The 12,154-nt window shown below is 43.3% G+C and overlaps 1 protein-coding gene across 1 annotated transcript; it reads left to right on the top strand.

The window, feature by feature from the left end:
- The first annotated feature begins 106 nt into the window (after positions 1-106).
- On the top strand, positions 107-7,841 carry snupn (snurportin 1). The gene is made up of 9 exons (XM_068604068.1): positions 107-162; positions 942-1,106; positions 1,522-1,705; positions 1,859-1,963; positions 5,061-5,157; positions 5,879-5,976; positions 6,143-6,220; positions 6,686-6,766; positions 6,881-7,841. The coding sequence occupies exons 2-9, from the start codon at positions 949-951 to the stop codon at positions 7,199-7,201; spliced, it is 1,122 nt and encodes a 373-aa protein (XP_068460169.1). The 5' UTR covers positions 107-162; positions 942-948; the 3' UTR covers positions 7,202-7,841.
- Positions 7,842-12,154: the final 4,313 nt, after the last annotated feature.

Genomic DNA, 12,154 nt, shown 5'->3' with positions numbered 1-12,154 from the left:
CAGTCAAATATCCGAAAGATCCACTTTGTGTCTGTGAAATGCAGAAGTTTGTAAAACTCCGGGATAGTTTTCAGTATTTTTGTCGGCCAATTTAAAGTCGTCGTTGGTGGGAAAAGAAATGACAGCGTGACGTCACAGCAGCAGCCTCCCTGAGTCTCCAAGGTATCTACTGAAGCTAGCTCGTGATGTTATCACCGATGCTTATATCTGTATATATTTATCTGACGTTTTTTTGGGTCCCGGTCTTATGCCGGTAGACATTTAAAACAGTGGCTTAAAGCTCTAGAAACCGTGTTGCTCATGAACGGCCCGGCTAGCTAAGCTAGGAGGTTTAGCATGGTTCTGGTTAGCATTAGCTGCTAACTGGCAACGCGAAGCTAGCTAGCATTGCCCGGGCTTTTTAAATATAACATATATTCTTATATTTATTTATGTGGATTTAATGAAGTTACATGCGTGAATATTACAGTCAAAACTTCCTGCTAAACAGACACAGTGTCACATTGTGTTTGTAGCACCAGCTAGAGTTAATTTAGCTTGTAACGAAAGTACTCATGACTTTACTTTGTGGTCGAGAGTGCAGACGTTATCCACGTAGAAATGATACATAATCTGGCCATTAGTGATAACTTTAATAATCCCCAGTGGAGAAACTAATTTGCCACCAAAACCTCATACAACAATATACAGTGTCCACAGTGCACAAGAGACAATAAACACATTACAAATAATAAATAACACCATAAAAATGCCATATGAAACATGATTGACATTAGGTAAATCAACAACAACACTTTTATTGTTAAAGCTTCCTAAAAGTCAGGATCTTCAGCTTTTTGCAAAACAAGCAATCACCCACCTTTCCTCACGGTATCAGCAGTTCCAATACTCTCGAGAAATCGAATTGATTTAGGAAATCTTGAATGTATTGCTTTCAACAGAGCCCCCATGGATGACCTGACCCAAGCCCTCTCGGCCAGCTTCGCTGTGTCCAAGGAGCCCAACAGCACCGCCGCCCCCCACCCTCGGCTGGCCCAGTACAAGAGCAAATTCAGCGTGCTGGAGCAGAGCGAGCGACGGCGGCGCTTCCTTGAACTGCAGAAAAGGTAAATGACCTTTTACGTTTCAGGATTTGACCCTGGAGTTTTTAAATGTTAACTCACAGTATGGAGCTCTCATTGCTTCTACGGTGCACCTTGAACACATTTTTAGCACCACTGGTACTAAATCATGCAGGAGAAAAGCACGAGAGACCCTTTCTCCATTCACTTCTGCTTTATACCGCTCCAAGCTGCATACTTAGGACTACAGTAACAGTACTAGACACGCTAATGCTCCAGAAAGCACTTTAAAGACGGCTTCCTCCCAGCTCGACAGAATTTATCAACTTAAGAACGCAGGGCGTGCCGATGCATCGATGTGCGTTCCGGCTCAAATTTAAATGTCTGTCTGTGTGTTAATGTTGTGAGTGACTACCAGGGCTGATGTGCAGGTAAATTACACAGACGCTTTCATCTTCAGTAAAAGGTTAAACTACGTCAACCACGCGCGGCGTCTGGCTGATGGGGACTGGACGGGGGCAGACAGCGATGGAGAGGAGGACATGGAGAAAAAAGAGGCGGGGGAACAAGAAAAAGACGACCACACGGAGGAAGAGGGCATGGAGATTGAGAGGAGGAAGCTGCCAAAACATTATGCGAACCAGGTCGGTGTTTGATAAGATATCTCCTCTGCTGTATTCATCATTTTGTCCAGCAGAGGGCACAGGAGTTTCTCCAATGACAGCCTCACAGGCTCTTTGAACACAGTGTTTATGAAATGCTGCTTTGCTGCTAACAAAGTTCGTCCTCCTTCTCAGCTCATGCTGTCAGAGTGGCTGGTGGATGTGCCGTCAGAACTGGCCACCGATTGGGTGATGGTGGTCTGTCCTGTGGGGAAAAGATCTCTCATCGTTGCCTCCAAGGTACGAACCCGTCGCTGCCTTTCTGCTGTTTCACAGGATGTCAGACTGCTGGATGAAGAAGATTATTTTCATGCACCTCATTGATAATTCACCACCTTTTAGAACTACCAATCAAATACAGCTGAGATTCTGCAAGCTGCTATTGATTGGCTGTTGAACTGGTTTCCATCTCGTCGAGCCTTGATCAAGTCTTTCCACTTCCAACATTTGATTAACACGAATGCTGCAACTCATAATGTAGTAATTTCCAGCTACTTTAAAAAAAATATGTATGAAACAATTATTTCACATGCTACACATCCAGTATATTAAGTTCAGCATCATCTCTGTGAAAGTTATTTTATTTATTACACTATGCACTGAATTTATTACATATTCAACGTTTCTACTGTCATATTTTTTTGTGTTGAGATGGGGCAATATATGTTCTTAACGTGGAACACAATAAGTTGATTGTAAAGATAGTGGTGGGAAAATGCGCCTCGTGGTTTTACGATTATTACATTATGAGCTTTGATTTAATTTAAATTATTACATCATGCACCGTTAAGTCACTCTGTACGGTTATTGCGTTATGAGTTGCTACTCATGAACAACAGCAATCGGTATCTTTTCTAGCTTGAAAGCGCTGCGACGACTGCACAGAATCAATATTTTGAGAGGATTGTTTCACTTTGCATTCATTATCTGTGAATTTAACTGCCTTCCTGGTAACGGGGAGGAACTAGGTGAGTTGTTCCCGTGAGCAAGAACAGCAAAGTGCTGCAATTTTAAAATTAATAATATGGGTGAACCGTTGGGAATAATTTTCCTGACCCTGGCTGAGTTAGCGGTAAGTCTGAAGTGATATAATTTTCAGACTGTAAAGATGTGTGCTCATGGGACCATGTCAATCATAAAAATTAGCAGACTTCTGAGTTGATTTAGAGTCAGTTTGATAAAAATAATAGTATGCAGACCCTCTATAGTTGTTTAACCTCTTAAAATCATAAGTATGTCACATGACTACAAGAATATGATGCAAAAAGAAAATGGGTTGGCCATGAAAATATAAAACAAGAAATACAAAAAGTATGTTGTGTCTCACACACACATTTTTGCGATGACCACATTGTGTCCCAACGTTTAATACAGTATGTGCTCACGTAAATGTGAATGATGTATTTGTCAGAAAAAATCAACTCGTGTGAGAAACTAGACAATAGGATATTTGACAATTTTGCTTTAAAATGTATCTAATTACATTACATTACATTTCATTTAGCTGACGCTTTTATCCAAAGCGACTGACAATAAGTGCATTCAACCGTAAGTACGAAGTTGGAACAACAAGAATCAAGACAGAACAATTTCTCAAATAAAGTCAAACTACTGAGTGCCATCAGTAAGAGCCATCGAAGTGCCGCCTAAGTGCTGCCGTCATTGTCTTTATTCAAGGTATAGTCGAAAAAGATGAGTTTTCAGTTTGCGGCGGGAGATGTAGACACTTTCTGCTGTCCTGATGTCAATGGGGAGCTCATTGCACCATCGAGGAGCCAGCACTGCAAACACTCGTGATTTTGTTGAGTGTTGAGTTCGCAGCGACGGAGCGACAAGCTGATTGGCTGAAGCTGAGCGGAGCGAACGAGCTGGTGTGTACGGTTTCACCATGTCCTGGATGTAGGTCGGACCCGATCTGTTCGTAGCACGGTACGTAAGTACCAATGTCTTGAAGCGGATGCGGGCGGCCACCGGTAGCCAGCGGAGGAGTGGAGTAGTGTGAGTGAACTTCGGGAGGTTGAAGATCAGTCGAGCCGCTGCGTTCTGGATGAGCTGTAGAGGTCGAGTTGCATTGGCAGGAAGACCTGCCGGGAGGGAGTTGCAGTAGTCGAGGCGGGAGATGATCATGGCCTGGACCAGAACCTGTGCTGCCTTCTGTGTGAGCAGGTATTCTCCTGATGTTGTACAGCATGAACCTACAGGAGCGTGTTGTTGCAGTGATGTTGGCAGTCAGGGAAAGTTGACGGTCAAGTGTCACACCGAGGTTCCTGGCAGTTGGGGTCAGGGCCAACACTTAATTAAAATGTTGTCGATCAGTTGATGGTAGCAGGATACAGAAAGGGTTCTGACACTCTCTCTGTGGATCAATACTAACGTTGAGATTGTGAATATGGAGATGTCTTTAGTCGAAATACACGGCGACAATTATTTAGTTGCTGACTCGCGTCAAATTTTTACAGTTTCCTTGTAAGTAAAGATTTTGAACCTACAATGGACTTTTGTTTGCCGTCTTGTGGTTGTTGCACAATCATTGACTCAGTGGCCGTTGTTAAAGAGCTGATTAATCTAATTCGCTGAAGGCCTTTATCTTGCAGCCAGCAGCAGTCACGGCTGTAAGTCTCTAAGAAGTCTCGCTCTGAATGTTTTTTTTCATTGCTCAGTGTCTCGGGGATTACTTTGCTTTGTTACCTTTTTTAAAATTTTTTATCTAAATCTCACCCTTCAAGCTTTACTCTACAGTTTCAAAATCATCATCAGGACATAATTAAGAAGTTTGCATTTGTTTTTTTTTCCTGTGATAGTGTTGAATGTTGAACCCGTGCTTTGTTTACCTCCTATTGTTTTCTTTCCGTGGTTTACGATGAACCAAAATGCTGATCGGCGTTAGATTCCCGGTAACTCTGGACAAACCTGTCCCAGTCATACCGGCCCCAGAGGACAGGCATCCTGTCTCGACTCACACTAGTGTCACTCCAAACCCTTTGACGCAACCGTCTAGAATGTCCTCGCAGTGACAGTCATCTGGATCCCTCAATCAGTATTTCAGAGCTCACTGGCGACAAATCTAAAACAGAGCTCTTCACCAAACCGATGGTTTCCGTTGCTTGAGGATAACTTCATGAGACGGCTTTCATCTGCTCGCTCGTACTCACAATAAATTACGGTTACCCGCCGTGACACTTTTATCTTCGCCGAAGTTCCCGCGCAGCCACTGTGGGAAGTTGATGCTTAAAAATATCCACACGCGTGCTGGTGTGTTTCTAATACAGCTGAGCATTAATTCAGAAGTAACGTCCTCTTCAAATGTGTTTTTTATTCATTTCTTTTTTTCCTGAAGGGCTCCACTGCGGCGTACACTAAAAGCGGCTACTGCGTGAACCGCTTCCCCTCCCTGCTGCCCGGTGGGAACCGACACAACTCGGCCATGGGGAAAGGTAGGTGTGTCCTGTTGCGTGTGCATGCGGCGCAGTGACGCACAGGACGTCACACTTACACTCACGCAGAGGCCTTTTGGAAGATGAAGGGGAGACCACAGGTATGAAATAGGACACAGTGTTTGGTAAATGTGGATAAAATGTTAGTTAAATATGGAGACTATCAAAAGGAGATTTTAGTAAAAAAAAAATTTACACTTTTATTGCTACTTAAGTGGAAATAAAAGGAAAAAAACTGATTGTTAGTTGCCTTAATTGGGAGTATAGATCTGACTAAAACACCTAGTGAAGAGTTAATACTGTTATAATTACTCAGTTTAGCTTTTTTTTCTTGTTAACAAGCTTTTTTTTAGTCTTTTGGGAAAATCGTGTTCCAAAATCTCATTCAGAACCTAAAAGGGATTTGGACAATAAAATATATATATCAGGTTGTTTTTTGTTGACTTTATTATTTGGGAAATACCGAGTTACGATAATAAGTGACTATAAAGAATGTAATTATATATTAGTTTAGATTAAATCTTCCTTTATTAGTCCTGCAGTGGATAAATCCAGGATTACAGCAGCAAACGGGTTAAAGAGACAGAGTAAAATCAAAACAAGTAATATAAATAATAAACGCACAAAAGAAATTCTACAATACTGAATATTATACATACATACACACAGAGATAGATTTTCTCTATATCCGTAAATGGCTCTTTGTACGTTCCCCACGCAGACTACACGATCCTGGACTGCATCTACAGCGAGGTGGACCGAACGTACTACATCCTGGATGTCATGTGCTGGAGAGGCCACCCGGTCTACGACTGCCCGGTAAGACCGGCGTCCACTCCTACAGCGAGCAACCAGCAATCCAGGAATGCTCGTCTAATTGCCTCTGTAGCAAAGTCTGGGCCACAGATGTGCTCTTTTTTTTTTGGGCTTGGTATGCGAAAAGCAGTTTTTTGCTTGTTGACAGTATTTGTTTTCTCATCAACAGACCGAGTTTCGTTTCTTCTGGCTCCAGTCCAAAGTCCAGGAGACGGACGGCCTTTCAGAAATCGCCAAACGCAACCCCGTGAGTAACGGGTATAGAGCCGCCTCACTTTCGCGCACTCCATTTTGGTCCTTCCTCACGGCTGTTTGAGATACTGGAACTGTTGATTCGATCTTGGCTTTCTGCGTGTTGTGTTTGTTGTGCTTTGTGCCTCGCTGCATGTATGGGAACCGTGAGACAAAAGAAAAATGAAAGGTCCAAAAACGTCCATTACCGTCTTTGCGCCTAATTGGGCACTGAAGGGATTATTGCACACAAATCTAGACGATTACAGGGCTTCGAGGAAGCCCGAGTGAACTTTGAGTTTTACCTCTTAATCTGTGTGTTTGTGTGTTTGCGTGGTGCTGGCCAAGCAGGATCCTAATCAGGGGCTTAGTCTTTGAAGAGTAAACTCACTGCCGGAAAGCAATTCCTCACATTTGACAAAGGAGACAAACTGTGTTTGGACCTAACGACGTGGCGCTCTGGTTTTGTTTGGGCCCACAGTTCCGGTTCGTGAGCCTCCAAAGCGTCGACTGCGCCGCGGAGCCGATCCAGAAAGCCCTGGCCGCAGAGTACAGCTTCAGCGTGAGAAAAGTTCTCTTACGGCTGCTGCCGTAGTGTCCAGAGTCCGATTTAAAAGCAACTTTTCATAGGAACGCACACAGACAAACGTTTTGTCTTTGAATTTCCCGCCTGCAGGTGGACGGCCTGCTCTTCTACCACCGGCAGACCCACTACACCCCCGGCAGCACGCCCCTGGTGGGCTGGCTCCGCCCCTACATGGTGAGCGACATCCTGGGCATCGAGGTCCCCGTGGGGCCGCTCACCGCCAAGCCCGAGTACGCCGGCCAGCAGCTGCAGCAGATCCTGGAGCACAAAAAAACGTCGAGCGAGGTCCGCCCGGCCAACCGCAGCGGAGGCTACGAGCTGGAGTACCTGTCCACGCCGAGCCAGGACAGCGAGGACCCTCTGAACTTCTTGAATCAAAAGCCCATAAGGGAAGCCACCATGGAGGTCTGAGCAGGGAGGGGGGTTGCCTAACGAGATGCAAATTGCTAACTTGTCGTTGGAGTGGCGGCGGCCCACATATGGCTCTTTAGAATGTCTGCTGAATGACCAATTGCAAAGCATGGCTAATTCTAATCCGGCACCGCTCAGGACGCCCTCAGAGTGCAGATCAGCAGAGCTGTGCCTCCTATGCAATTTCTTTTAAACTCCGCCATTTACATCCTGCACCTGTCGCAGAAACCCCCCGAAACAGATCAGTGTCTTTCGGGGAGTAATTGCACAGTATTTAGCCGCTAAAGCGACTCGGTCTCGGTCTGTTAGGCCGCTTCCCCGTCGCAACGCCGTCGCATACATTCAACACGTAAAATGAGAGGATTTGTGCAGCGGTAAATGTTGTGCTGTGGTGTTATTTTTGCCACTCTGCGCTTTAAACGAATAATGCATAAGATAAATCAACTATCATCAATTTTTTAGCAACTTAAAAAGGGGAGTAGCGCTCGGGCGCGCTGACCTTTTCTAAGTTGCAATTGATGCAGAAATGCAGCAGTGACACGTGGACTTTAACGATTTAATGTTAAGTTTACAATCTGTGTCTAAGAGGTTTTAAGATGTTTCTAAATAAATGTTTTTTTTATTGACCTACACCGTGCAACGTGTTCACAAGTCGTCGTCTTATTTCTGAATCTCGAGGAGAGACATTTCATATTGGATTTATTTTTTAATCGCACTTTAAAAACTGTTGAAGTTGCAAAAATACTTCTTTTAATTGGAATCTGGTTGTTTTTGGATGCAATTAAAAGTATTAAACCAATTACAAATGTGGCGGTTCGACGATGAATTAAAGTTCCAAACCGAATGAAATCAGGAAAAACTTAAATAAATAAATAAATAGATGGATAGATAATTACTTTATTGATCCCCAAGGGGAAATTCAGATATAAATTACATAATTTACTCATACACTGAAGTGGAAGTTCTGTCATAGAATATCCTCTTTAACTGACTCTTAAACCCTGTGCAGGAACACCTCAGACCTGACGGCTGGTGTTCCAGTACAACGGGGAGACGTGACTCATACCGCCGATCAGCAGAATCCACGAGCATCTCTTCCCCGTCCGCGCTGAGCTCAGTGTGCTCATTCACCCAAAGAGCTGGGCGGAAATTGTCGAAAGTGTCTGGCAGGGAGGTGAACTCTGCTAGCGGCGACATGCACCAGCACGTCTTCTGAGAAACAGAAAACGACGAAGATCATCGCCTCTGGTTATCAGATCTGGGCTGCGTGGAGTAGTTTACAAAATCCAAGCAAGGGAGAGATCCAACTGGATTTTCTTGTTCTTTTTTTCTTTATAGGGAGGCTGGTTTGCTTGTGGGTTTTAACTAAAAGTGCACCTGTATCATACCGAGGTCTAGTCTCATGAGACAGATTATTAATGTGGTTTTAAAGGTCGTAGTGACAGCTATTGAAGGAGCTACCCACCCTTTTGGGGTCCTTCAACATGTATGTGGTACGATCATCACATTCCCTTCCACCTCTTCTGTACTTTGTGTTTAATGCCGAGTCGTAGATGATTTGCATTTTTCCAGAGAAAAGCCTCATAAGCAGCAACTTGGCCGAAGCCTCTGAACCTATAAAGCACTGAAACGTACTTTTGGAGGGCCTCGTTTCTCATGTGGAGACATCTTTTTGCGTCCCTGTTTAGAAGACGCGACATTAAAGAATACACAGCTGTCAAAATGGAGTACACGTTTCAGCTGGTTCAGCTATTTTTGTGTATTTGAGGAGGCTTCTTTCTACAAACATCTTAAATGTCCAGAAAAACCACGCAGTAAAAACAGATCGTAGAACAAGTTTTATCGCCTCTACTTTTGCGGCTTCGCTCGACTGGCACGCACTGCAGCTAAAATTGTTTGTTTTTTTCCAACGTAGATGAAAAAACAATCTTGTTTTCACCTTTTTTCCTGCTCTTTCGATGGTATCGCTGTTGCTCTCGCCACCTACGCGGAACGTAAGCAGGTGAAAACACCCCCCTCGTCCTCCTCCTCTGTGGAGGATTGTCATGACTTATTCTGGGAAACGTAGGAGATCTCTGAAGAAGAGGAAGGCGCACAACGCTGCTGAAGGGAAACTCTTCTTCAACCACAGTTGCAGTATCTGATCACGCACCAACTCCTGGAAAGCATTAAACGTCACTAATACACATAACGGTATTCAGTATCTGGCGGGTTGTTGGTCTTTTTTGGGTGAGTTTACACCTAAAAGTAGTCGCTCAGTAACGGATGTTTTGCTATAAAGGGTTTAAAGTATTTTGACTCCCTCCAGGCTTCTAGTATCTGAGAACAAGATGTTTGAAGAACGCATTTCATCGAGTACAGTCGGATGTTGTTGTGTGTTTTTTTTTTTTCCTTTCACATTCAGTCACCACGGAGCCGAGAGGCGTGTCGAAGAGAGCAGAGTCAGCCGTGCGGTTGCTGCAAGAATCCCGCTATTAGTCAGCAGCGCTGATCACTTTCCAGGAACTGAGCACCTGTCTGTCCGCAGTTACACTCTACAGAGTGCCCTCAGTCTCACGCACACACACACACACACACACACACAATGTCAGTTACTTGAGGCCTCTGTGATCTCTATGAAAACCCACCGTCACAAAGCTGCTGAGGAGGTAGATTTGTGTTTCTTCTGCAACTCCCTAGACGTGTGATGTGTGTAGCTAGCACCTGGCCGATCAGATCTTCTAAAGTTCACAACTTTAACATCATTTTATAATGTCTCGGTTTTTTCACGATAAAACCCGAGTGTGTTAAGACTTCTGTCCGTTTCCAGTCTCTGTGCTAAGCTAAGCTAACCGGCTAGCTTCATCTTTGAAGCGCAGACACGAGAGTTGTATTCATCTTCTCGTCAAATACTCGGCAACGTAGTGAAATGTCGACCTGTGACCTCTAACAGTTTGGTTGTGTATATATATTTTTGTAAATATGATCTTCCTAAATGCTGCCAAAAAAATCCTTTTCACTTTTTTAAGTTTTGAGAATAAAAAAAACATTTAAATCTTTTTTTTCTTTAAAAAAAAAAAAAACATCAGAATCAAACTTCACATTGTCAAGGATGTAAACTCCTCTTCATTAGGAGGCATTAAAAATCCTATTAAAACAATACTGAGGATATGACCTCCTTAACCTCCACAATAGGCCACGAGTACACAACGTTCACACAGTACAGGCCTCCACACAGTTGTGTAAACGATGAAAAACTTGTTACGAGTTAAACCAGGCCTTCATCTCTTGATTGAATGCATCGTTTGATGCATTCAATCCTTTTCTGTGCGGGTGGCCGTAACGTGGGCAGTGTTTAGCCAATCACTTGTTCCCAAATGACATGTCAGCTGGTTTGACAGGAAGTCTATTGTTGTCCACTCCCTTTTCCTTTTACTTTTCAAGCCAGACTTTCTCACGCCTTATTATTTACAGTTCGCCTCTTGTGGGATCTATTTTTTTTGTGGAAGGAAAATATAAGCGGCATGTGAATGTACCTACAACTTCCGACCTCTTCTTAGAAAAACACTTGAAGTCAGAGGGCTTTTCCTTGTTTAGCTGTAACAAGATGATGCGAAGGTTAACACAGCATTGAGGAATCTTACCAAACTTCTCACACACACACACACACACTCTGTTTTGCATCGGATTACTTTTACAACCCCATTAAAAACACATCAAGGTATGAATTAAAGGGCTGTCAGTGCTGTAGGAAATGCAATCTCCTGACTGCTGAAATATATTTGCAGCACATAATATTTCAATGAGTATTTTCTGTTTCCTATGGTGTCATGCAATTCCTGTAAAGCGCACTGGATTATGATGTAGCCTGGGGGATGCATGAGTCGAGTTTCACTAATTAAATTGCTATTCTTGCAACCAACTATTGCGGAAGGGCCTGCTCCTATTATTAGTTATTTCCTCTCACTTTATTTCATGCATTATTAATGTGTAGTGATAGTTTGGAGAGTGCTTTTGTGATGTTCACTTATAGCTAATGCACATAATGTGCAGAAAAAACAGTATATTTTTAAGTACAGACTAAAAAGCAGTATGTCAAAGAACCCTTCCTGCCACGATTTAAGACATGAAATGCTTCTTTTTCACTATTTAAAGCATGCTTAAGCCTTCAAGTTTCTGCATCCCACTTGAGTAAGTTGCGTATTTGGCCACGGTTGTCGTCCAAACTTGCAGTGATGTCTTAAAAGCATGCTCGTAAATGCACTTCTTCAACTGAGATGAGACGACGGACAGTCAGGACTCTGCAGAGGGAAGGGAGAAAGTCATCCGTGCCAGCCTGCCCTCCGTCCAGCAGAGTGAGGAAACAGGATGCTCACTGCAGACACCTTCACGCCCTGGACACAACCTATTAAAACGTCTCCTCTCTGGTAGGCGCAACATAACACCGAACATCAACACTGTACATCAACACTAGCAGACACAAGAGCGGCTTCTTCCCACAGGCCTCCACTCTGATGGAACACTTAAATCACTCATACGCTGTGAATAACACTCGAACACCAAGATATCCACTGCTGCCTTTATAGATTACACTTTTACTGTGTTTAATTCTGTTTATTTTCATTATGCGCATGATATATCACTCCTAATATGAAGCCTGCACTATTATACAGTTTATCTGTACATGGAGCCTGCACACACTGTACATAATAGCCGTGTCCAGATATCAATTTGGTATTAATTTATCTGCACTTTTTGTGTTTTTCTTTCATTACTTGTGTAATAAAATGAACATTTCTTTCATTTGAAGCCGGTTAGCTTAGCATACAAAATATAAACATAAGCTCAATCTACCAGGTAACATGTATGTTTACTTGTGTGTAATGTGTAGAGGGGGTTAGCTAAATAAACTAGCTAACTAACTTAAGCTAACGTTTAAGCTATATGAACGTTACGTTTACGCAACGTGAACAT

The sequence above is a fragment of the Clinocottus analis genome, unplaced genomic scaffold, assembly GCF_023055335.1.
Source record: "Clinocottus analis isolate CAN_PGR_092001 unplaced genomic scaffold, fCliAna1.0.p SCAF_6, whole genome shotgun sequence".
NCBI classification, from domain to species: domain Eukaryota; kingdom Metazoa; phylum Chordata; class Actinopteri; order Perciformes; family Cottidae; genus Clinocottus; species Clinocottus analis.
The sequence above is the reverse complement of the archived record's forward strand: the minus strand, read 5'-3'. Positions and strand labels throughout refer to the sequence as shown.